The sequence below is a fragment of the Barbus barbus genome (assembly GCF_936440315.1).
Source record: "Barbus barbus genome assembly, chromosome: 1".
In the NCBI taxonomy this organism is placed as follows: domain Eukaryota; kingdom Metazoa; phylum Chordata; class Actinopteri; order Cypriniformes; family Cyprinidae; genus Barbus; species Barbus barbus.
In genome coordinates, this window is record NC_136729.1 from 17,541,311 (window position 1) to 17,569,121 (window position 27,811).

Here is a 27,811-nt window from a genome sequence, read left to right on the forward strand (position 1 = left end):
AAAATTGGAGACTGGAGCATGTGAGTCCACTGTGTTTACTCCTTACTCCGAGGTGAGTAACCTGCACCTTTTCTGTGTAGTTTGGGCGGTGTCACTGCTGAAGGAGCTGGACTGTCACAACTACACAGTTGAAGGAGAATCTAGCAGGTGTAATAATGCAGGACTACACCAAAGCAGTGAAGGAGTTTGTGGAAGAACACCCTGCAGGGGTCACAGCTGTCCTGGTGACGGGTAGGCTAAACTTAAATCATTAGTTTGTATATTTAAAGCTGTGTTGTGCATTCCCATGACAACGAAAAATAAGTAAACATGTGGCACTTTAAAACTGAGATTTACAAGCATTAAACATGACTTTAATAAAATCTGAATAAGGAACGAAAATGTCATTTATTATTATAGTGATTCTGATTAGAAATAGTTTTTGTCAGTACAAACATTTTCCAGTAAACTTGAACGGCATGTAAAATGTAAAAGAGGAAGGTCATGGGACTTCATTAAGATGCGAGAGATGTGGGGACCATGTTATAATAATAAATATTGATATAACGTTAACCTCTTGCGTCATGGATGACCTTAGCCTATACTTATGAAAGCTACCGGAGGGGTGGTTGACTGCTTAGGCTTGATTGTGTTTATGGGGTGCAGTCTAAAAAAAACCGCATTATTTTTCATATAATTTACTTTTATTCTACAGCTCTTTTATGAGCGCTCTGATGATTTCCTGGATCCCTCTCAAGCTTCACTGGGCATCGTTGAGCTTCTCCGCTACTCCTTTCCTGGAGGCTCATGCCAGTCATTGGAGTAGGAGTTTATATGAATGTATCTCTGAAGGGAACTGGTTGTCTTTACAGAATTTAACGTGGTATTTTATTTTCATCTCGCCCCTGAACTATGCAATAGTGTTTATAAGCGCAGCTCTGCTTTTTTTTACAGTTCTTTTGTGGTGTTATAACGTAGTAGTAAAGAAGTTGAAGGGATGATTGCGTCCGACTCAAGCTAAGCGCTTTGATATGAGACCCTTTTTCTGTTAGTAAACATTGTGACGTTTTTCTGTGGGCGGAGCTTAGCTGGAGGCAGATATACTCCACTGACCGCTTCACTAACGCTAGCTATGAAGTCTGTTAGCTTGTTTTTTAACAATAACTGGAGAAATTCCGAGTTTACCTGCATATGTAAGGTATAGCTGCACTGTCCAGGACCGCGATTGTTATTTGAAAAGGTTAACTTTAACGGACGAAACCAGATCGACACGCTTTCAAAGGATGGACGATCTGACAGGATTTCCTCAGGTTGAGTGACTCACATCTAACATGTGTTATAGTTAAGACAAACTCACCGTGTCTATCTAGTCAAGAAGATGTATATATATTTCAATTTCAGCAGGCAACTATTTTTACAGCTACATTATTATTCCAAGGCACAATTAATCCCAACAATGTATATACAATTACATATGATTAAGCCAGTGGCGTAACTTTGCTTTGAAAAGTGGTGGGGACACCGCACAAAACGTTTTGCTATTTGTTTATTTAATAACCGAATTTACTTGGGGACTGAGTTCAGAGTTGGAAATGCACTTAATTTCCACACATGCATCACATTCACAAATATGTCTATAAAAATCCAAATAAGAAAAACGTAACATTCACAATGTGGAACAACTTGCTAAAAGGACAACTTGCTAAAAGTAGGTGATCAATGCACGCGCTGAACGAAGAATCAACATTACCTCAAGAGTCAAGACAAGCCCACAACATGTTTCCTCATCCAATCAAATAATTTAACCAATCCTGAACTACGCAAAACCTTGTGTAAAACATGAATGAGAGTTAATTTGTGTTTGAAATAGTTAAACTACCTTTATTAATTAAATAAATGAAATTGTTTTGACGAATCTTTTTTTTATGACGTTTTTATAAAAGCTCTATTTTTTCCTCCCCCACCCCACATGTAAAGGCTAGTTAACGGTAAATGTTGCTACCTATAGCATAAATGTTAAAACATTAACAAAATGTCCAAAAGAAAGCGTGGAAGTGATACAAGAAGCTTTTTAGTGAAGCAGCCACGCACAGTAAAGGCCATTGCACACTGAGTCCGAATTTTTCGTCCGAAATTTTCGCACGTTGAAAAATAAATACGACCTCACGTTGTCAATCACGTTTGCACACTGCCTCCGAAATTGTCGTCCGTCAAAAAAAATCGGATCGGGTTCGATTTTTTTGCGTTTCTCGCATCCGTATAAAGCATTTTGAGATGCTTTGAGAAGGTGTTTTGACCATTCAGAGCCACCGTACAAGCGAAAGCCAAAATCCAAAATGGTGTCAGACAAATTAATACACTTCGTCTTGCAGCACAGAGCACTTTATGACAAACAAATTGCGGAATACAAAGATACAGAATATAAAGAACTGCTGTTGCCTATTTTTTATGCCTGGCGCGCACCTTTCCGATGCCGCAGTTCGGGGTGTGTGTGTGTCTGTGTGTGTGTCTGTGTCTGTGTCTGTGTGTGTGTCCATACCTCAGACAGTCTCTGTTCAGGATAAATTGGTTCACGGAAATTGGTGGTCTTCTTTTTAATATGTGGATTCAGTATCGCTAGCAAAGTATCAAACTGAGGCACTGACATCCTGAAATAAACTTTGAATCTCTCGGGATAATCCCGCTGCTCTTTGATAAGGAGGTGGAACTCTCCTTCCTCTCTGCCCAATCTAAGGATTGGATGGACCCAATATTTCCTTTTTCTTTTTTTAAAAAGAGAGAGGCCAACAAAATCATCCTCACTGCTTGAAGACATTTTGTATAGTTTTGCGAATTCTTTCGCAACGGATTAATTAAAACGCATTGGACTCAGTGACAATACTTGACGTACTTGACAATACGTCACGATTTACTTACAGTGTGCAAGGTCTCTGTGCGTGACGAAAAAACGCATGCGAAAATTTCGGACTCAGTGTGCAGAGACCTTAAGACTAAAATACAGTATTAACATTGTAGACTACAAATAAATTTTAAAAGAGGTACAGGATCTGTAGACTAATTAATTATAGGGAAAGGAAACTACATATCCCATGACGCATATCGCGTATCTCGCGATAGTTTCACAACGAGACTTAATATTCATCTTTGAGGATGTTGAAAAACTTCTGACCGGCGGAAAAATTTGTTAAATGAATGAATTAGATTATGAAGAGTGCCGATTTGTAGATGGTGCTTTTCCTTTAATACATACCTTACGCAATCTATTTTTCAGTTACTTTTTAAAAGTGGTGGGGACAATATCGAGCCTGGTAAAAAGTGGTGGGGACATGTCCCACCCGTCCCACCCGTAAATTACGCCTATGGATTAAGCATATAAATCGTCAGTTTGTTGATTTACACACATGCACACAGACATTAATTCATACACGACATAGTGAGATGCATAAGAAATCTTTAGTCGCGCCCATAACAACAAAAGACAATACTTTATTGAACCTTTTCTGATAAGAAATGTGCCTGCAAACAAGAGCATTTTTGGGATTGTTTCTGTCCAGTCTGCTCGTTTTATCTCGTTTCACCACAGCTGTCGTCGGGGTTTTTTGTCTGGCAGAGGCAGCAGCGGTATGCGTTAAAATTTCATATTGAAGCCTTTATTACATAGATTCTGGCACCCATCACAAGATGATATTTTAAGCTCCTTATGTAGCCGAATCTGCGCTGGTTTGAATGGGCCGCCTCCAGTTCTCCCTTTCTTTCTTTTTTATTGAATACTTGAAAAAGAACAATAACAATTGTCAACATTGTTAACTCACAATAACATAACAATCCAGGGTCTCTGAGTCCAAAGGAAGCGCCAAGTCCCTCAGCAAAGCCACCGTTCTCATTGCTTTTGCATTCTTAGAGAACTCACTTGAATCAAAATACATTTTCAGTTCAATTTTGAATCTTAAAAAAAGAGGTTTGCTTTTAGAAAATTTACATTCATGAATATGATATTTAGTTAACAGGAAAATAAGATTTATAAAATAAGCATCATTTCTTTTTTTCACATTCATGAAAGCCAAAAATAACATTGCTATAAGTAAACTCAAAATTAGGATTCACGTAACATTTGATAAAGTCAAGAATGTCACACCAAAATGATGATGTGTAAGAGCAATTCCAGAATAAATATAAAGAAGTTTCATTGTTTTCTAAACAGAAAGAACAGTTGGTATTAATATCATTATATAGAAATAGACCCCATCTGAAACAAAACTCTGATTTTTTTATTGTTTTTTGACTTGGATGACGAAAGGCACTGTTTTCCAACAAATGTTTTACAAAGATCCACTGAGTGACATGAGATTGGAAGAGAAAGACCTCTAAAAAGCATGAGAACCCCATGTGGCACTGCATCAGCAACAATCGCAAACTCTTTCGGACTAACAGGAGTTCCATGCTTAGCTAAAAACTCAGAGTAATTACAGATTGAACCATTTTGATTGAAAAGTTGATACAAATAGTTGATAAAATAATACAATATTTCAACCAATTTTCAAAAAAAAGAGATTTGTGTTTATACAGTAGATTCTTGTTATTCCAGATTAGATACGAGTGAGGTGTAAAATTGTGTTTAAAAATGAGGGACCAAGCTAATAACATTTGCCTATGAAAAAGAGATCATTTGACAGGGATTGCCATGATGTTATAGCTACAGATTAATACGAAATTTAAACCACCTTGTTTGGAAAAAAACAACATTAGGGATCAGATTCCATATAGATGAGGGCTTATTGATACAGTTTTTTATCCAATTTATTTTAAAGGTGTTGTTTAAAGTGGTGAAATCAAGAAAGTTTTAAACCCCCTTTCTCAATGGTGTTCATAAATACAGATTTTCTAATAAAATGAGTTTTATTCTTCCAAACAAAGTTGAGAAGCATTGTATCAATATTTTTAAGAATGGCAGTATCAACATTCAAAGAGAGCAGCATATGTTAACCTTGACAAACCTTCAGCTTTGGCTACTAAGATTCTTCCCTTCAATGAGAGATCCCGTTTGAGCCACATATTCAGTTTTTTCTGAGTACTCTCAATTAATGGATTAAAATTTAAGGAGCATCTTTCTAATTCATTTTTTGTTATAATAACACCTAAATAAGTTATTTGATCTTTGAGTTGAATATTACAAATTTCTGACAAATTACATTCTTTGATGGACATCAGTTCACACTTTGAGAGGTTCAAGAACAGGCCTGATGCTTTGAAGAATTGCTGGATATACTTTAATGCTAAAGGAACTTGATTAGCATCTTGCAAAAAGAGCTGTATCATCAGCAGCTGACTGATGAGTATCTGTTTGTCAGCAATAGAGATACCATGAAGACCACTATTAGAAATATAAGAAGCGAATATCTGGGAAACTAGTAAAAATAAATAAGGGGATAATGGACACCCTTGTCTAATACCACATAACAAGCAAAATTACCATATTTAAATTTAATTGTGCTACTACAGTTGTAATATAGAGTTCTTACTGCCTTACAAAAATATTCACCAAAACCAAATTTTTCCACTGATTTAAATATAAATTTGTTCAACTGAAAGAATCCAGGAAAAGAATAAAACTATTATGTTCCAGCAAATAACTATAATCCAATAAATCTAAAACTAATCTAATATTATTCATTATATGTCGGTCCCTCATAAATCCAGACTGAGTCTCATCTATAACAGTATCCAAACAATCTTTAAGTCTTTTAGCAAATATTATGGCGAAACTTTTATAGTCATTGTTAAGGAGTGTGATGGGTCGCCAGTTGTCTAAATTGGTAAGATCTTTCTTAGGTTTAGGAATTAAAGTTATGATACCTTGCATCAATGTAGGGGGTAAAGCCTCTTTTTCAATACTTTCTCTAAAAACCTGAGTTAAAAAGGGAGTAAGTTCATCAGCAAATAATTTGTACAGCTCAGCTGTAAGTCCATCACACCCTGGGGACTTGTTGTTTTTCAAACTCTTAATTGCTCTTTGTACTTCCTCAGGAGTAACAATGCTATCACAGAAACATCTATCACTTTCAGATATAACCTTAACATAATTAACCGAGCCTAGAAATGAGGACATTGTCTGCTCTGAATACCTTGATCTATAAAGATTCTTATAAAAATTGGCACTGTAGTTTGCTATTTCCTTTGGATCTTTAACAATTTTGCCATCAACACAAAGTTGTTCAATTGTTGAGAGGGTAAAATTACGCTTTTCTAGCTAAAAAAAATATGCAGAATTGAGTTCTCCCTCTTCGAGCCATTTTTTCCTGGATCTTATATAAGCACCCTAGCCTTTGATAAGTACAATTCATCCAATTTCATTTGCAAATCTGCAATTTCAGATTTTTCCTCTAGAGACATGCAATCAAAATTATTAGACCGAGATAATTTCATGATTAGGTTGTCTTCAAGAACCCTTCTTTTTTGGCTAAAAGTGTTCCAACTTTTCTTAAGTAAACACCTGTCTCAAACTTAAAAAGCCCCCAATTGGTACCAAAAGAATTTTGAATTGTGGCTGCTTTCCAATAGCTAGCAATTAATTCTTTAATTTTATCCTTTACATCTGGTAATTCTAACAGTGAACTGTTAAGTTTCCACAAACAAGCTCTGCATTGGCCTGTTACATAATCTGCCATTAAAGGGGTATTAATAAAGATAGTTTTGTGGTCGGTCAACGGGGTACATTGAATGCCGACATTCAGATCAAAATTTGACATACATTTTGATATGAGCCAATAATCAATACGAGATTGTCTTGAACCACATTTATTGGCCCTAGTAAACTCTAAATTGTTAGGGAATCTCTCTGTCCAAATGTCCACCAATTCAAACTTGTCTATTAGGTCTAATAGTGCAGGACTAGATCAAGCTGTCCTTTTTGGAGGATATCTGTCCAAAGAATTATTAAATGACGCATTAAAGTCTCCTCCTAGAATGAAAAATGCATTAGGAAATTTATTAGACCAATATGTATGCTTCTCATCTAATTTGTTTAAAAAAATTCCATTATCCAAAGAATTATTGTACCCATATATATTTCCGAGAATTACAGTTTGTTGGTTAAGTGAAATTACTAATAAATGAAAATGACCAAAGCTATCCGATTCTGACCCTAATATATTCCCACCAAATTTGTTTCTCAAAATGCTTACACCAGCTGAGTGTTCGGTGCCATGCGAACTCCAAATATCGTTACCCCACTGAGATTTCCACCATTTGTAATCATCGATAGTCGAATGACATTCCTGAAGAAAACAGAAATCAGATTTGTGTTTTTTAGCAAACAGAAAAAGAGCTTTTCGTTTGACACTATCCCTGAGGCCCCTGGCATTAAAGGATATTAAAGACAATGACATGAACCACAAACAATATAGAAAAGAAACAAGAAAAGAAAAGAACAAAAGTTTGAGTGAACCAAAAGAATACACTCGTTCAATCACTATCCTCCAAAGAGAGCAACAACCACAACAACAGCTCAACCGGGAATAAGGTGTTCAGATTTAAGTTCAGAGAATAACAAAGACTACGCTTAAAATTCAGCTTGAGTAAAGATTTAAGAGCCCAAAGTAAAGTAAATAAATAACAATAAAATATATATATATAAGTATAAAAATAAATAAAGAAATATAAATTATAAAATAAATAAATAGATAAAAAACAACTCATAAGTAAAAGTATAAGTATTAAAAATAAAATAAAAAAACGTACACTTATCAAGCGAATATCTGGGAAACTAGTAAAAATAAATAAGGGGATAATGGACACCCTTGCCTAATACCACATAACAAGCAAAATTACCATATTTAAATTTAATTGTGCTACTACAGTTGTAATATAGAGTTCTTACTGCCTTACAAAAATATTCACCAAAACCAAATTTTTCCACTGATTTAAATATAAATTTGTTCAACTGAAAGAATCCAGGAAAAGAATAAAACTATTATGTTCCAGCAAATAACTATAATCCAATAAATCTAAAACTAATCTAATATTATTCATTATATGTCGGTCCCTCATAAATCCAGACTGAGTCTCATCTATAACAGTATCCAAACAATCTTTAAGTCTTTTAGCAAATATTATGGCGAAACTTTTATAGTCATTGTTAAGGAGTGTGATGGGTCGCCAGTTGTCTAAATTGGTAAGATCTTTCTTAGGTTTAGGAATTAAAGTTATGATACCTTGCATCAATGTAGGAGGTAAAGCCTATTTTACAATACTTTACTTTGAGTTAAAAAGGGAGTAAGTTCATCAGCAAATAATTTGTACAGCTCAGCTGTCAGTCCATCACACCCTGGGGACTTGTTGTTTTTCAAACTCTTAATTGCTCTTTGTACTTCCTCAGGAGTAACAATGCTATCACAGAAACATCTATCACTTTCAGATATAACCTTAACATAATTAACCGACATAATTAAAGACATTGACATGAACCAACAATATAGAAAAGAAACAAGAAAAGAAAAGAACAAAGTTTGAGTGAACCAAAAGAATACACTCGTTCAATCACTATCCTCCAAAGAGAGCAACAACCACAACAACAGCTCAACCGGGAATAAGGTGTTCAGATTTAAGTTCAGAGAATAACAAAGACTACGCTTAAAATTCAGCTTGAGTAAAGATTTAAGAGCCCAAATTAAAGTAAATAAATAACAATAAAAAAAATATATATATAAGTATAAAAATAAATAAATATAAATTATAAAATAAATAAATAGATAAAAACAACTCATAAGTAAAAGTATAAGTATAAAAAAAATATATATAAAAAAACTTACACCTATCAAGCTAATCATTTAGAAGAAATTCTTACACTTATTCAAGCTACTCATTTAGCAGAAACAGTTGCTTGTTGAATAAGCATTGCCAACATGTTAAGTGTTGGCTACATCTTTAGCGGTCACTCTTTTACCCTCAATCTCTTTCCTTCCCGTCTCGCCTTCTCTACCGTCGGCCACAGGAGAGATCTTGCATCCTTGTGTTTCTGTGAAAGATCCTCGAAGATTTTGATCTTCTTTTCCCTGAGAAGGACAGACGTTTTGGCATCTCTCCAAACTTTATCCCGCTGGGACCGCGATGAAAATAAGACAATTATGCGACGAGAGGATCTTTCCGCAGCAGAACGAGGTCCCAGCCTATGAGCGATGTCAACTCCACGGGGTAGATCTGCAGCGATGCTTGGGGAAACTTCGTTGAAGAGGTCGATGATCACCTGCTTTACGTTCTCTCCTGCTTTCTCCGGAATACCAGCGATGCGAAGATTCCATCTTCTCTTGTACGCATCCAGACCATTATACTTATCACGAAGTTCGACGTTGTCTTTCTCCAATCTTACGATTTTCTTATCATTCAAATGCTTCACCTGTTCACCGTGGAATTCGAGGGAGCTGATTATCTGTTTGATAGAGTTTGAGTTTTCAAGTACCCTTTTTTCAACTCCTTGAATTCGGTGCAAAGTTTCTTCGTGCATGGCCTCCATTCTCTGCATGAATCTCATTAGCATGGCATCACTCACTGAAGGACTGTTGGAGCTCGGTTTACTTTTTTTCGCAGGGTTCGGTTCATGTGTATTGGGTAAAAGCGTGAACTCAGCCTGTCCAACAACTGCATCCAATCCAGCGTTTAGAGTTCTCCTTGCATAGCTGTGCATAGCAAGGAGAGTTTCTTCTTTATCCTCCATATTTGCAAATTAGCACAGCAATTTATAGCAAAAGCACGTGGGTTATTATTAGCGACTAGCTGACAAAAGCATCTTCAGTAAAGCTCGAATAGCAAAAAAATGCAACGGGAAAAAAGATAATTAAAGGAGGCTACTTAACTCATAATATAAACTGTATCTTCCAGTTAGTTCTGAACATGAACTGTTTTAAACAACCCGGGATCTGAGCAAAGTTTTTAAGAACTCCAGCAAACCTGTCTTGCTACGACGCCATCTTGTCCGTTTTGTCCCACCCTGTAACACCATAGTTGCCTCTCATTTCAAATGGAAAGAGCACAAACAAAGCCTTAGTTTGTCTATATGAAGAGATTTATTTTATTTGTGTAATTTGCTTATTTGATTTGGGGTTTGTTTTAAAATTAGAATTTAGTTGTTATATTTAAGTTTCACAAACAAATGTACAGCAATAGCCTAATAAAAGTACACCTTCTCATTTACTGTATAATGTCTACAAACTCATTGTGTAAAAAAAACAAATTGTGAGAAAATGTAATCGTGAAATCAAAATCATGAATCGAATCGTGAGTTGAATGAATTGTTACATCCCTAGTTTAAATGCAATGCACGTGCCAATTGCATCAGAATCTTCTCCTTCACCTGCTTGTTTTACTTCTGAAGAATGGCTTCATTTTGTAAGACCTGCGCGGAACCCATTGAACCGCCAAATCAGCTTGGCCCATGCTGAGGCAGCGTTAGAGGAGTCCGACTGTGGGCACTGCATGGACCTGCCTTCCCGCGTGCTTCGGACTCACTGCAACGTGGCTCGTGGCTTGTTTGGGGTGAGGCCTACTGCCGCCAGACTTTGTCTTCTAAGCCATGCAGGACCACTACCCACCTTGCTAACATGGCATATGCACCGGATGGTGTGGCAACTTCAGCGCTTCATGACATGGCAGTGCTGCAGTTGTTCCAGGCGAAGCTTATGCAGAAGGCAGAGGACTGAGCCCTCACTCTGGAGGCCATTAATTATCTGTGTGTGGTGACTGACTTCGCTCTGATAGCCACGAAGCGCACCGCTCAGGCGACCGGCAAGGCTTCTTCGGCGCCAGGCTCACCGCCTGTGAGTGGTGCAGAGCCACCGCCCACACAGGATATAGTCACGGAGCACTCACAGGTGACCAAGCTGCTAAAGCTGGGAACTATTCCGGGAATCTCACGCTGGTTACTTGGATTTAAAGGATGAGTACTTTCACATTCAGATAGCACCGCATTACAGACATTTTCTGAGGTTTGCTTTCAAGGGAACAGTGTACCAGTACTATGTTCTCCCGTCCGGGCTAGCTTTGGCCCTGTGCACTTTCTCGAAATCCATGGATGCAGCTCTCGCCCCCCTCAGAGCGAGCAGGTTAAGCATTCTCAATTATTTGGATGACTGGCTGATTTTAGCTCAGTCCCGGGACATGCTAGCCCGCCATGTAGACAAACCAGCCAATTAATGGCCATTGCGATAAATTTTTTCCTCCGATTAAATTCTGGCAGTGTCAGAAGATTTCAGACACTTTCCTGCAGTGTGACATCTCCTACGACGACCGTCGAACCAATAGGAGCACTGAACTTGATGACGCAATTAGCGCGACAACTTCAAACTTCAACTTTGTTATTTGTAAAAACAATATATGTACAAAGTAAAGTTTACTTAAAGTTTATTTATTAAGGGGCAGGATGTTTAAACTCGAATAACAAAATTACCTCAAGTTCGCTCTGTAGAACTGGAAGTCCATAAAGTCCTCTTTTGCCCAGCCATGACTTGCTCTTGCTTTTTTGTTTTTGTTTTTTTAACATCAAGGCATGTAATTAATAAAACTAACGCTACACGTTGCTGTTGTTTGCTAGCTACCATTATAGCGAGAGAACGCGGGTCACGTATTGATGACGTAAAACTCCGGACAAGTCTTCTTGAGTACGTCCGTTTTTGTTGCGTCTTGACTGTCATACAGTCTGACATTAAGACAACTGAGATCCTACAGTCTGACATGGGGATCATGTTCGTACAGTGTGACAAGCAACAATCGCAAAAGACTATTAAAAATCGCACAGTGTGAGCCCGGCTTAAAGCAGCGCAACATGGCCTTGCCTCCTTTGTTGCATGTTCCCAGGGGTGGGGTTTATGTGAATTTCACCAACCCAGGAAGTAGCTCGCTGTAGTCCCTACGATCCATAATTGTAGGAATTAAACTGTCATAATTTTATATAATAATGCCATAATCTCCATTTGCATTGAACTTTCAGCTTTGTAACTTTGCAGATATTGTTTATGCTCAGATAGCAACATTACACACTAATTAAAGTAAAAAAAGTGAACTCACAATTAAGGGTGACCCCGAATAGTCGACTATTCGATGCTTCGGTAGGAGGAGCCTGATTCAACTCCCAATCTCACAGTTGAATATACACGGGGTGTTATGATCATGCCATTTTGGAAATAAGGGGGTGCTCAAATCTTTGATTTGCAATAAGTTAATATACTGCCTATTAAAATAATGCTGTAAATAAGAATCTGAAAAGAAAGAAGTATAAGAAAGAATATTTTAACATGCTTTAATATTTTAACAAGACTCAAATTGACACAGGCAGAGTGAAAGACTGGATTTTTTCGACCAGGTAGGGTACTATTTACCGATTTAAAAAAATTTCAGCCTGTTTATATATCAAGTATATATTATTTATCTCGTATATGATGCATTTGGTTGAGTTGCCCTGCAGTAAAGCGCTTCATTGAGGTGATTATCTGTAATTATCTCTTCAGCGCGTGCAGCACGATCAGGACAAACAACAATGAATGTAGAATATTAATAACTATGACTGAGACCGTCATATACATAACATTAGAATGAGAACACTATCATAATAAAATGCTGTGAAGTTTTAGAGTTTAGCTGCTGTGTTTCTGCACGTGGCAGGTCCGTTCATGCATTCGGGGTATTTCGTGCAGATAGCCTATAAGTCATAATATTAACATTATGTTGTATAAATAACCAAGCGTATTCTGTAGGCTATGAGATAAATGATGAGTTAAATCCCATTGATTAAAAACCTGCTATCAAATACTTCATTCTACTGGTCATCTTCAGCATGCGCAGCTTAAAACAGAAATGCAGAACATTAATAACTACTGTCATATACATAACTCTATAATCAGAGCACTATTGTAAAAAAAAAATTTAATTCTTAGGGTTTCGCTGACGTTTCATGTTATCTTTTAATCAAAACATAAAACATTATTTACCCCGTTTGTATCCATTACACATTTTCCCTGTGTGTTAACGTCAGTATTTATGACCGTGTCTGACTTGACTCTTGGTAATGTACTAATTTTGCCCCGCCCCCAAAACATATGATTCGACTATCAGTCGAATATCGGCAAGATTCGAAAAATTTGATTCGACTATGAAACTCCTTAGTCAGGGACACCCCTAATCACAATCAACCACACCTTTAAGAGAGTAGGTTAGAGGTGATGTAATTATGCTGGAGTAATGTCGCATCTGTACCGATAGGTGTCGGGCTCTTTGCCCTGCGGAGATGGCTGGCTGGGGGCGTCTGCCGCAGCAAAGCTCGCTTGGATGGCAAAACTGTTCTGATAACGGGAGCCAACACTGGTATCGGCAAAGAGACAGCAGTGGACATGGCCAAGAGAGGTAAGTTCATTTCAATGGAGCTCTAAAGATGTGATTTTAAAGTATCAGTTGAAGTAGCTTCATATAAGGAGTTTACATACAGTAATATTTTAAAATTGATTTGCATTTTAATGAGTGAAATAAGCATTCGATCCCCTGTCAATCAGCAAGATTTCCCAGGTGCTATATATAGTTGGGAACTATTGTATAGTAACTGTTGTTCCCAAAGACTTAAGTTATAGTAGCTGAGAATTATTGATAGTGAAACGGATGTATTGTTGTAGATTAATTGTGGATCCCTGCAAACAAGCCTTCGGTAGCCCTTTACGGGCCCACTTAGGGCCAGACTAAGGGCTCCCAGTGGGCTGCCAGCGCAGGGCCTCTGAGACTTTGCTCATTGGTAAAACGTTGGCCCTTTAAGGTAAAGGTAAAGTCGTGACGTATTGTCAAGTATGGTGACCCATACTCGAAATTGGTGCTCTGCGTTTAACCCATCCAAGTGCACACACACAGCAGTGAGTAGTGAACAAATGCACACACACACACCGTGAACACACACCCGGAGCAGTGGGCAGCCATGCTGCGGCGCCCGGGGAGCAGTTGGGGGTTCGGTGCCTTGCTCAAGGGCACCTCAGTCGTGGTATTGAGGGTGGAGAGAGCGCTGGACATTCACTCCCCCCACCTACAATCCCTGCCGGCCGGGGACTCGAACCCGCAACCTTTCGATTACGAGTCCGACTCTCTAACCATTAGGCCACGACTTCCCTTCCCTGCACAGGCAGCCCTCACTTCGCCCCCAGGAAGCCCTCACTAGGCCCACACAATTAATCTACAACAGTACATCTGTTTCACTAAAGATAAGTCTTTGGGAACAACAGTTATTATATATCTGAAATGGATGCAGTCACCACATAAATAATGTCTGTATTGTCAAAAATGTACAGTAGTCAAAGAGATTTCAAATCAATGGATTTATTAAATATAGAATTCAATTCAGATTCATACAGCTAATTTAACACTCATAAAGGAACTACACATTATCTATACAAATATAAAAATACTACAAATTAACAAAAATTAAAAAATACCAAATTCTTACTTTGACCTCTGCTGAAAATGTTTTGATGTGCTAAAGTATTCATTGGTGAAGCTCACTCTTCCCCTGAGGTCTCTCAACTAGTCAGCAGACGGTGGTAGCGATCCTTTCGTCCACCTGCTCTGCACTGAAAAAAATTATTCATTGAATTTAATCATTTTTTTTAAGGTAAGTGGTTGCAATCAATTTATTTTAGCTACATTTAAATAAACTTATTTAGTTGACTAACTTGCAACATTTTTTTTTTTTAAATGTAGCTAAAATATTTTTTTTGCAACCACTTAGGCTACCTTAAAAAAAAGTGTGTCTCTTTTTTCAGTGTGTTTCTTGAATTCCTCAACCAGACCTTTATCTCACTCTCAACTTCAGAATCAGGAGGACTTGGCTGAAAGGGGCATTTTCAAACAGCCTCTGAAAAACAAGAGTTTAGCTCCAACTTTGATTAAACTCAAATTAATTTTCTAATGATCCTGAAGACACTGATTAGCATGCTCAGGTGTGTTGGATTAGGGTTAGAGCTAAACTCTACAGGAAAGTGGATCTTGTGAGACAGATTTGAGGATCCCTGGCTTATATGAAACAACAAGTTATGAAAAGGTGTCTTTTTTTTTTTTTTTTTTTTAGCCAATCCAGTTCAATTGAGTGGCTAAAGAATGGCCAGTCAATGTTAGTATTCTCCTAGTTGCATTACAGGGCTGCCTACACAAAACCTGCATGGGGCCCCAAAGGATAAAAAGTTGCTCTGGGCCCAAACGGACTGGGCCATCATGGAATTAATGTGGGCAGTCCTATAATGTGGGCTGCTGACATAGAGCCTGCGGTGAGCCCAAAGCTGTGGGCCTCACCTGGGCAAGCCTGCACTGGGCCTGTTTAGGTTTGGTGTGGGCTGACCCTAGTCAGTGCTAAGTAGAATACAAATAGATATATTTATGTACTTAATAAAAATATCCTGCAATTGTACTTATCTTATACTAAACTGGTATACTTAAAGTCTACTAATTTGAAACCATTAATTTTGTGCTTAATTCACATTAATGGTGCGGAAATAGTGCTGAGGTCCAACTAAAGATATACAGGGTGGGCCATTTATATGGATACACCGTAATAACATGGGAATGGTTGGTGATATTAAAGTCCTGTTTGTGGCACATTAGTATATGTGAGGGGGCAAACTCCTCAAGATGGGTGGTGACCATGGTGGCCATTTAGAAGTCGGCCATCTTGGATACAACTTTTGTTTTTTCAATAGGAAGAGGGCCATGTGACACATCAAACTTATTGGTAATGTCACAAGAAAAACAATGGTGTGCTTGGTTTCAACGTAACTTTATTCGTTCATGAGTTATTTACAAGTTTCTGACCACTTATAAAATGTGTTCAATGTGCTGCCCATTGTGTTGGATTGTCAATGCAACCCTCTTCTCCCACTCTTCACACACTGATAGCAACACCGCAGGAGAAATGCCAGCACAGGCATCCAGTATCCGTAGTTTCAGGTGCTGCACATCTCGTATCTTCACACCATAGACAATTGCCTTCAGATGACCCCAAAGATAAAAGTGTAAGGGGGTCAGATCGGGAGACCTTGGGGGCCATTCAACTGGCCCACGACGACCAATCCACTTTCCAGGAAACTGTTCATCTAGGAATGCTCGGACCTGGCACCCATAATGTGGTGGTGCACCATCTTGCTGGAAAAACTCAGGGAACGTGCCAGCTTCAGTGCATAAAGAGGGAAACACATCATCATGTAGCAATTTCAAATATCCAGTGGCCTTGAGGTTTCCATTGATGGTGCACCACCACATTATGGGTGCCAGGTCCAAGCATTCCGAGCATTCCATAAGTGGTCAGAAACTTGTAAATAACTCATGGACGAATAAAGTTACGTTGAAACCAAGCACACCATTGTTTTTCTTGTGACATTACCAATAAGTTTGATGTGTCACATGGCCCTCTTCCTATTGAAAAAACAAAAGTTGTATCCAAGATGGCCGACTTCTAAATGGCCACCATGGTCACCACCCATCTTGAGGAGTTTGCCCCCTCACATATACTAATGTGCCACAAACAGGACTTTAATATCACCAACCATTCCCATGTTATTACGGTGTATCCATATAAATGGCCCACCCTGTACTTTAACACAAGTCATGTCACTCGGCGGCCATCTTTGAAACGCCTCTCGGGCATCCAAGTGCAGCTCCTATCACTTTGTATGGGGAAACATCAAATTCTCCAAAACTGTTCACTAAGCTTACGATTAAATTTCATATTTGAAATCACCAATGAAATCAGACAACAACGTTTTCATAAATGTTATTTCTTTTGCTCAAAAAAGTTATAAAAAGCTTATTTCTCAGGCTAGATCAGCCAGTGCACATGCAGTCCTGAGCGTGCGTTTCTATAGCAACCGGGACTTCTAACGGCAGCTGCAGTGATGCGCTGACTTTATCGATTAGCGATTGGCTCTTTCATTCAGAAGGCGGGGCTTCCTGCGTTTGAGCGGTCATATTTAGTGTTGCCAACTTAGGGACTTTGTCGCTATATTTAGCGAGTATTCAGACCCCTCTAGTGACACATTTTCAAAAAAGCGACTAGCGACAAATCTAGTGGCTTTTTCTGGTGTTACTGGAGACTTTTGGAGACTCTGATGTGTCTGTACCGTACTGTTCTTACTCTTCTCAACTTGCAGCGAGTGCTGCTTCCGCTGGTCCCTCCCCAGTCCCAAAGCACTCACAGGCGGCCCAGTCCGCACGCAGCAGTCCCTCCCAGCTGCAGTCAGAGCAGGAGATGTTCACCCCTCCGCGTCCCAACTGCAAATGAATCGCGCGTGCATGAAGCCGCCGCTGGCTGATCCCGCCCTGGCTTGTAACCAGTGTTAGGCGGGATGTAAATGTAAAAGGTTCTGTTCTGATGCATGGCATAATAATAAAATAAAATAAAAAAATTAAATGTTCTTTGTCTAAAATAAATTGCTTCACAAAAATAAATCACTGCATTTGACTCAAACAGCCTCAGTCACTTACTCACCTCGTCCACTGTGTGTACCTCTCTGTGACATAAGCTAAACATCTAGCTGGCTAGTTCATCATGTCTCAGTCCAAACTGTATACTCAGAAATACAGAAAGGAGTGGGAATCAAACCCTAAATTCAAAGGCTGATTGAAGCCGTTTATTGGAGATGATACACGGGCATACTGCCTGTATTGTAAGGTTGATTTCTATGCCAAACTTAGTGATGTAAAAAAAACACATGGCAACTCAAAAACATACTCAAAAGGCAAAGCCTTACAATAGTTCCAACCAAAACAAACTACCATTTATGGTTAAAAAAAATTGACTCTGCAAAAAAAGCTGAAGCCACCATGGCATTAGCCATTGCTGAACACTGTTATATGCTGGCATGTGATCACATTGGAAAAGCATGTAGAGCTGCTTTCTCAGACTCCACTGCTGCTACCCACTTCAAAATGCACAGGACAAAGTGCACAGAAATGATTAATGGTGTCTTAGCTTTCTGAAAAAGTTGGTCGCAGATGTGGGTGACCAGCGTATCAGCCTCCTCCTCGATGAGTCCACGGATATAAGCGTTTCTAAGTACCTGGGGGTTGTGATAAGGTACTTTAGTGACTCCAAGCAGACAAATGTATCAACATTTCTAGGGCTTGTTGAGTTGGACAGAGGAGATGCCAAATGCCCATGCTGTTGTGGCTTTCCTCGAGAAGTGTTGTCTTAAAAAAGATAAACTCCTGGGGATAGGGACTGACAATGCCTCTGTTATGACAGGGATTAACAATGAGGTCCATAAAGTGCTGAAGGAGGACTATGGCCTCAAAGATCTGGTTCTTATTCTGTGTGTGTGCCACTCTCTGCAGCTTGCTGTAAGTCATGCTTCCAATGACACCATCCCCCGTAGTGTGGAGTACTTGGAACGAGAGATTTATAACTGGTTTTCAGTGTCTCCAAAGCGCAGGGAGGCCTACAAGGCCATATATGAGACCATCAACTGTGGGGAGAAACCTTTACAGATAACAAAGGTGTGTGCCACACGTTGGCTGTCCATTGAACCAGCGGTTTCACGCATTTTGGACCAGTGGGAGGAGCTTAGGCTGCATTTCGCAGTCACCAAGTCCAGTGAACACTGCTACATGGCTGAGATTTTATACTCCATGTACAGTGATCCTCAAAATATATTGTATCTTACTTTTTTGAAGTCAGTGCTGGGTGAGGTACAGTTGGCCATCAAGGCTTTTGAGAGAGAGCAAGTAGATCCTCTTAAGCTACCTGACAGCTTGGTTAGCCTGATCAAGTCTGTGAGCAGCAGAGTGCTGAATCCACTGGCAAATGTTGATGTACTCAAAGGGCCCATAGATGGATTCATCAGTCCCAAACCGTACCTTGGTTACCTTTTTGAGTCAAAGGCAGCTGAGCTTCACCTTGCGCCTGAGGATGAAATCAATCTCCGAAAGCGGCATATGCAGCAGGGCTTGATTGTTTTTAATACAAGAAGTTCTAATTATAGCAAATGTAAAAGCCCTTTCACACCAAAAAGTGTAATGAATAAACCTCAGGCTGAAGGAAAACTAAGTTCATGTCTGTAAAGTAGAACGCAGGAGAAGAGGGTTCAACACTCTTCAGCAATTAAAAAACAATGGAGCACAATTGTTAGTTTATCTAAAGTCATTTTTGTTTATTAGTATGGTTGAACTGGATCATATTCTGATCCATATTCTTTTTGCGTCATATTCTGAGTTTGCATTTCACTGTTTTAATTCATCTTGATGAATACTAAATCTGTTTTTTGCGAGTGGGATGAATTAATGCACATTCACATTTAGTCTAGAACTACTTAAAACAGCATGTAAACACAGTCCACTGTCAGTCAATAAATGGGAAAAAAGTAACTCAGATATTTTCTTGTAAATTCAAAAGTAATGCGTTACTTTACTAGTTACTTGAAAAAAGTAATATTATTACGTAACTCGCGTTACTTGTAATGCGTTACCCCCAACACTGATCCAGACACAAAATGAGCATCACATTAATGTCCATAATAGTTGTGCAAAAGGAAATTCTGTTCTAGAATTTCACAAACAGGCTGATTATATCATTTATGGAGGTTCGAACTTATTAACTTAATTGATATTTATACAGACTGATGTTCGGTACCCTCCTTATGCATTGTGTTTTGAAAAGGATGTTAAATCCACATTGGGGAAGATAAAACTGGTTTAATTATGCAATCCATCTCTTATCAAACCACACTAACATGCCCCAGATTTTAATTCTTAGGCTAATGATACACCTTCATGGTTAGAAACATCGATCATCACCAAGAGAGTGCATAAGAGCCTTGTAGCATTGTTGTATTTGTTGAAGGATTGATGGTTGGTTGGTCACAGTGGCGGACTGGCCATCTGGAGCACCTGGAGTTTTCCCAGTGGGCCGCTGTACAATGTAGGCCGACCCTTTGCGTAAATATAAATAACAAAATGTACGTCCATTGGCCCAGACGAATGACCCGCGCGGCCCTCTTGATTAAAGAAAATTCTAATTAATATAGCATGCTCTGGCTCAGTGCATCAGCTCAAAAGCGCTCGTCAATGAGCGCTCGTCAAAAATGTTTGAAATAGCCAATCAAAGTGTAGAAGGTGGGATTTACCGTTCACAGACGCTGAGCTGCGTGACTTGAATGCAAGCTGAGGTAAGATGTAAGCAGCTAAACTTGACGAGACAATTCAGCAATATTTGTCAACCGTTTACAATAAAAAAAAAATAAACGTTAAGCGAGAGACATTAATTTTCAGGAATGCAAACTACTACTGGCCTTTTCAAATTTCTCAGATTTTAATGCCGTTACGTTATTCGTCACAATATTGGCTAGCCTACACAACATAGCAGTTTTCAGCAGACATGAGATATGCATGAGATAAGAGTTCATGTCTCTGTATAGGCTATCTTCCATGATTTCACGTGTCTAAGAAAATGTTTAAAAATCATTCTCAATCTTACTTTAGATTCGAATATCGTAAATCTGAAGACTTTTGCTCTCGAGTGCTGTGCATAGGAAAGTGATTTATATTATAGGCCTAATAAAAATAAAATGTGCTTGTTAATTCACATGCATTATTTTATACACACACTGGTGGTTAAAAGTTTTAAATAATTAAGGCTTTTATTTATTTGAAAGATTGAATTTATTTGATCAAAAATGCAGTAAAAACAAAATTATGAAATATTACACTTAAAATTGTTTTCTATTTAGGATATTTTAAAATGTAATTTATTTCTGTGATCAAAGCTAAATTTTCAGTATCATTACTCCATTCTTCAGTGTCCCTTCAGAAATCATTTTAATGCTGCTTAATTATTATCAGTTATTATTTGTGATCAATTATTAATAATGGTTTTTATTATTGGCATAATGGTTCTCAGTTAAAGTACATAATTTATTTGAAATATAAGTTCTTCGTAATAAGTGTAAATAGCTTTAGTGCCACTTAAATCAATTTAATGCAACCTTGTTGATGTCACGGTGCACACACGAGGGAGGAACCAGGAACACGCAGACGAGGATATAAACTCAAATAACACATTTTACTGACATCAAGGCAAGACAAGGCAAGACAAGGCAGGGCAGGGTAAGACACAGACATCCAACACTGAACAGACAGGACTAATATACACAGGTAAATCATAGATAACGAGACAAACACGGCTAGACAAGAATTAACTAATGATTACGCTTAACAAGGACAGGAAACAAACCAAATATGGGCACAAGAGGCAGACACATGACACACACACACAACAGTTCCCTTACATAACTCCCCCCTCCCGAAAGGCTCGTCCCGAGCCTTAACGGTTCCATCAGGGAGGGGGGGGTGGGCGTTCTGGAGGCCCCTCAGGACAGACATCCACAGAAACACAGGACGGGGACCTCCAGAGCAGAACAGACGGAGGCCCCGGCGGAGCTGGGAGCTCAGGAAGCCATGGTGGGTGGTCTTCGTGGCCGTGGCCTCCTACGGCCCGCCCACTCCACCCAGAGCTCTACTACCCCCCCCCAAAAAATTTCCATGGGGAATCCAGGGGGTATCAGGAGCCCTCCGGGGCTAGACAGACAAAACAGTACAAGACACGACAGAAACCCTCCAGGGTCAGACAAACAGGACAGGACATCCCACAGGAACCAGAAGCCCTCCTGGGCTGGCTAGGAAGCTGAGTCTTCCTCTGGGCTTGACGAGGAGTCAGGGGCCCTCACAGGGTCCCTCAGCAACCTCCTCCACTTCTGCGACAGGGGGGGCAAGCGGCTGCGACTGGCCTCCATGGCCACAACTCAAGGAGCCGCCTGCCCCAGACGAGTCTCCATGGACAAGACAAGGTTCTTTAAAATGTTCCTGTGGGCACAACAAACACAAACACGGCACTCCTGGCCGTGACGTGTGGACTTGATCCACTTGAATAGGTCTAGAGGCGGCGGCCGGCAGGCTTGAGTCAGCGGCAATCCGGTGGGCTTGAGTCAGCGGCAATCCGGCGGGCATGGAGTCAGAGGCGGACCGGCGGGCATTGAGTCAGAGGCGGTGGGTGGGCTTTCCCCACGGACGGCGACGTGATCTCCCGCGAACGGCGGGCTCGGTGTGCCGCGGGTAGCGGCGTGAATAGGGGGAGCCGCCTACGGTGGGTTGGCTTTCCCCACGGACGGCAGCGTTGATCTCCCGCGAACGGCAGGCTCGGTGAAGCCGCCGACGGTGGGTTGGCTTTCCCCACGGACGGCGGACTTGGTCTCCCGGGAACGGCGGGCTCGGTGTGAGCGGCGAGGTTGGGAGCCGCGGACGGCAGCGGATATCTCCACGATCGGCGGGTTGGATGAGCCGCGGACAACGGCGAACTTCTCCCGCGATCGGCAGACTGGAGGGCTCGCGGCCAACGGACTCGCGGCACTCGCGGCAATCCTGCCGAACTCCCACGCCCACTTGACGCGGGCTAAGTCAGGAGGACGAGTGGCGACTTCCATGCCGCGAGGGACAAACAGAACAGGAACAAACAAAACTTTTCAAAAAACAGAAAACAAAACAAGGTGAAGGGGCGCCGCTTACTGTAAGGGTCTGGTCTTCTGTCACGGTGCACACACGAGGGAGGAACCAGGAACACGCAGACGAGGATATAAACTCAAATAACACATTTTACTGACATCAAGGCAAGACAAGGCAAGGCAAGGCAGGGCAGGGTAAGACACAGACATCCAACACCGGGGATAACGAGTAGACCAGACCAAGTTTAACTGAACAGACAGGACTAATATACACAGGTAAATCATAGATAACGAGACAAACACGGCTAGACAAGAATTAACTAATGATTACGCTTAACAAGGACAGGAAACAAACCAAATATGGGCACAAGAGGCAGGAACACATGACACACACACAACAGTTCCCTTACAGTTGAAGAAAAATATAAATTTATATTTTTTAATCTTACCCAAGACTGAATGGTATCACATTTTCCACAAAAATATGAAGCAGCACGACAGTTTTCAACATTCATAATAATCAGAAATGTTTCTTGAGCAGCAAATTATATTAGAATGATTTCTGAAGGATCATGTGACACTGAAGACTGCAGTAATGATGCTGAAAATTCAGCTTTGATCTCAGAAATAAAATACATTTTACTATATATTCACATAGAGGACAGCTATTTTAAATTGTAACATTATATATTTCACAGTACTGTGTACTGTATTTTTCATCATCAAAATAATTAGTATACTCTTTTCCACAATTGGAGCTCTATTCCTTAAAATGATAGATGTCAAGCTCCTGCTAAAGGACAAATTGGCCTACTGTATATGACCAATAGAAAGGCACCATAAAAACAGTCCACATTCTGCACTATTCAAGTCTTCTAGATGATACCAGAGCATTGTGTCGTATGGACTGATAAGATAGGAATTTAACTTTAGTGATATTAAACTGTCCCTCGTAAAAATTATTTTAAAACTATTTACTATTTGCCATATAGGCCGACACCAGGAAAGACAAATTATAATGTAAAGAAGCGTGCCAGTCATTTATGGTGTGGTGCGGTGTGTTGCAGACCGGGTTTGGTGGGCCACTCTATGCCAAAAAGTCCAGGGCCAATTTTTGGCCCCAGTCCGCCCCTGGTTGGTCATAATAACAACCATTTATAAACCTCAATTGTTCAGGTGCAAGGGTGATCCTGGCTTGCCGAGACATGGGCAGAGCCACCAAAGCAGCAGATGAGGTCAGAAAGAGGAGTGGAAATGGCAACGTGGTTGTGAAGATGCTGGATCTGGCCTCTTTGCAGTCCGTCCGAGCTTTGGCCAAAGATGTACAGCAGACTGAAGAGAGACTGGACATTCTCATTAATAATGCTGGTAAGTAATGTCAGTCAGATTGTAATGCATCTGCATGAATACATGGTTTATACAAATTATATATTTATTAATACAATTATATATTTATTCATATTCATGTATTTATTTATTATTTTTTCTGACAACAGGGATAATGATGTGCCCACAGTGGAAGACAGAAGAAGGCTTTGAGATGCAGTTTGGTGTGAACCATCTGGGTCATTTCCTGCTTACCAACTTACTTCTGGACTTGTTGAAGAAATCAACACCCAGCCGTGTTGTCAATGTTTCCAGCCTGGCCCACGAGAGAGGTGTGGAAACCTATATATCTTTATGTGCTAAACTGAATCACTCATAACCAAACTTATTTTTTCATCATTTTGTAGTCTCTAAATTATTGCAAGTGGTGATTGTACTCCTTATCCAGTTCTCTGACAAGATGCTCTGTTTTGAAAAAATGTTACTGTTCTTGGGTTTTACCATTGTAGGGCATAAACTTAAATACTGTATACATAAAAACATAATTCTGATTGAAATGTATTACATGTATAATTTACAACGTAAACACATTTAAAATCTTTATGCAGCACAGATTCTTTATAATATTCCAAATTATTTTCTTTTGGACAGGCAAAATTCATTTTGATGATATAAACTTGGAGAAAAACTATGATCCATTAGCAGGCTATCAACAGAGCAAGCTGGCCAATGTTCTGTTTACCCGGGAACTAGCTGTCAGACTGAAAGGTAAACTATAGACCTGAATCAGGTTAGAGGCTATATTGAATTTAACACGGATGAAAACGAGGCTGTAAAAGATTTACAATCTTTATAATATCACCCTGTGTAAAGGTCCTAGATCATATCATTTTCACAACTCACAACTTTCAAAACAGTTTTATAAAAAAAAAAATTGTATAGAAAGTTTTTTTGTTTTTTTTCTGAAAGAAGTTTCATCAGCTGAACATTTGGCATTCTGTTAAATTACAGTCCAATCTACTAAATGCGCTGTACTTCTATCCCTCACAGCCTTGTTTTCATTTCTGTCAATAATTAAACGTGACGCTACCCTGACTAAGGTCTATAATGAAAACCTGTCTCACTAACAGTATTAAAATATCATAATGTCGCATCTACATACACACACACACTCAAATCCGCTGCTTGCAAACTCTCTCCCTGTCTATCATTCAGGCACAGGAGTAACAACTTACGCTCTTCATCCTGGGGTGATCCATACAGAGCTGGGCCGACACTTTTTCTCCTCTCTGTCTTTATGGAAGAGGCTTTTGTTCATACCCCTATATTTCTTTGTTAAAACACCTTGGCAGGGTGCGCAGACCACCATCTACTGTGCAGTGGATGAGAGTCTGCAGAACACCAGCGGCCTTTACTACAGGTCAGTAGCTGCTTCTATCACGTGTGTTAAATGCAGTCTAGTAAGATTTTGCTCATCAAGGCCTGTGAGAGGTGTACACACACTTTCTAGATTTAACGTGTCACCTCTCCCATCATATCATATACTGGCACCAAATTGTAACAAGTTGATGACAAACTCGAGACAGCGATCTTTGTTTCACAATGGATGTGATTGTCATTTAATAAGTTCACAATGGAAAACAACAAACTGTTTTCAGCTCTTTTTTTTTTAAAGCTTTTGTTGGTTTTCTGACCATTGCTGTTTAATTATGGTCATTTCCGGCTGTGGTTAATTTCTCTCTATTGCTGGTTTTACAGTGATTGTGCCCCCAAAGAGGCAGCTCCTCAGGGTCGGGATGATGCTGCAGCTCGCAGACTGTGGGATCTCAGTGCTTCCACGGTGGGGTTGGCTTGAGACAATACCTTGCCCAGTGAAAATCACTCTCTTCATTTAAAAAGCAGTTTGTCACTTTCCTGTGTAGATTGTACATTCCTAATTTGCAGACTAGTAAATCCGCTTACTTTATATAAAGTACAGAGAGACCGTACTGTTTCAGTGTCTGTAATGACTGCAATGTGTAGCTGCAATATGAAGTGTGAATTTAAGCATTAAATAATTAGTAAGTTATATACCGTAATGCTATTAGCCATATTGTATGTAGCTATACAAATGAGACATTTGATCTATTTAAACAAAATTTTCAGTGCTTGTGGAATTGGATACCATGTATCATAATAGAATTCTGTGTGTAATATAAATGTAGGTTAACATTTTTATGAAGCCTATTTTTGAATGTTGAAAATAATGGATTAAATGAATCGTTAACCTATAAGAAAAGAAAACCCGAATGAGTTATGGTAAAGAGCATTTTATAAAAGCAGTAGCACAACATGAACAACGTTTTGGAATAAAATTGGAATTTTTAAAAATATTTCCCTGTACATAAAGAGTTTATTTAAAAGTTTGTTAAATAAACAAATTTAAACTTTGATGTTGTTTTCATTAAGCCATAAACATTATTGTCATCAAACAATAATGAAGTCTGCATTAGGAAACACTTTACAAATTTGTTAAGTTTATGAATCTAAAATCTACTTTTAACATATAGAGATGATTGTGATTGAGAAATGTTCTATACATACACCAGAGACATACATACACACATATATATATAAAGGCAGTTATATTTTAGAAAGGCAGTTTTTCATGTATAAATGTCTATTTATTCACTCTGAAAACACAGTATATATGGAAATATTTACTTTAAGTTGACACTAAATCTTTTTTCCTACTTAACAGTTTATATGATATAATATCCTCGAAGTAATGTAGGGGCACCTCTGTAAATTTTTTAACACGTTTTATTATTCTCCAGTAGTACGTCAGACCATTCATTATTTAAAATGTACTGTGATACTATTGATGAATGTTGTTTCTGCGTATTCTGCAGCTGCATTTGATTTTTTACAAGCAATAATCTGACTTATTTTGCAATGTCGAGACTGGAGCGACACTGTGTTTACTCCGAGGTAAGTACACTTTTCCTGTGTAGTGTAGGGTGGTGGTCCGTCTGCATAACACTTTCGCTGCTGAAGGAGCTGGACTGTCACAACTACACAGTTGAAGGAGAATCTAGCAGGTGTAATAATGCAGGACTACACCAAAGCAGTGAAGGAGTTTGTGGAAGAACACCCTACAGGGGTCACAGCTGTCCTGGTGACGGGTAGGCTAAACTTAAATCATTAGTTTGTATTGTAGCGGGCTGAAGAATCACACGACAGGTAAGAGTGCAATAAATGCCCCGGAGGGTGTGTTTATTGTACAAAGGTGAAGGAGTGTGGGTGCTAACGGGTCCGGTGCTCTCAAGCCGTGCAGAGTGTTCCGTGTCGTGGTCCGTCAGTGCTGGTTGTGGGGTGACGTGGTGCTCCAGGTGGCGGGCGGATCGGTCACTAGCTGCTGTCTGGTTGGGCACAAGAAGGACACAAGCGTTAGACACCATTCGTTGGGAGACGATACTCCCAAGCCTGTGTTTCAGAGAGGCTTTTGTAGCCCTCTGTTAATGAGTGTCAGCTGTGACCGATCAGCCCATGATGATTGTAGGCAGGTGTTCCTCCTCCGTTTCCAGGGCGACGCTGATAGGTGCTCGGGACACTCCTCACACTCCCCCCCCCTAAGCGACGTCCTGGTCCTGCGAGAAGGGGGAGAGACGGGGAACGAGGGAGGGGTTACCCTTGACAGACCTACGAAAGCTGTCCACAGCCGCGAGAGTCCATCAGCGTTGGCATTGGCGGTCCCAGCCCGATGACGCACGTCAAAGTGGAAGTCCTGGAGCGCCAGGAACCAGCGAGTCACTCGGGCGTTGGTCTCCTTGGCCCGGGCCATCCACTGTAAAGGGGCATGGTCAGTAAAAAGAGTGAATTTTCTGCCGAGGACTGCCCACTTGACGGCCAACGCTTCTTTCTCCACCGTGGCATAGCGTTGTTCGGTCGGGGACAGCTTTCGGCTGATGTACAACACCGGGTGTTCCTCACCGTCCGCAACCTGGGAAAGGACCGCTCCCAACCCGGTG

The 27,811-nt window shown here is 39.9% G+C and overlaps 1 protein-coding gene across 1 annotated transcript; it reads left to right on the forward strand.

The window, feature by feature from the left end:
- Positions 1–26,231, forward strand: LOC306871130 (retinol dehydrogenase 11-like). Its single transcript, XM_079418843.1, has 7 exons — positions 1–231; positions 13,225–13,365; positions 23,652–23,843; positions 23,972–24,133; positions 24,453–24,569; positions 25,017–25,221; positions 25,560–26,231. Exons 1-7 carry the CDS (start codon positions 156–158, stop codon positions 25,654–25,656), a joined length of 990 nt encoding a protein of 329 aa, XP_079274969.1. The 5' UTR covers positions 1–155; the 3' UTR covers positions 25,657–26,231.
- The last annotated feature ends 1,580 nt before the right edge of the window (positions 26,232–27,811 follow it).

What these genes read in the sequence shown, in the direction of transcription:
- LOC306871130 (XM_079418843.1), top strand. Translation starts at nt 156, where the DNA reads ATGCAGGACTACACCAAAGCAGTGAAGGAGTTTGTGGAAGAACACCCT. An exon ending in CACAGCTGTCCTGGTGACGG is followed by an intron (nt 232 to 13,224) that starts GTAGGCTAAACT and finishes CTGTACCGATAG; the next exon opens with GTGTCGGGCTCTTTGCCCTG. An exon ending in ACCAGCGGCCTTTACTACAG is followed by an intron (nt 25,222 to 25,559) that starts GTCAGTAGCTGC and finishes CTGGTTTTACAG; the next exon opens with TGATTGTGCCCCCAAAGAGG.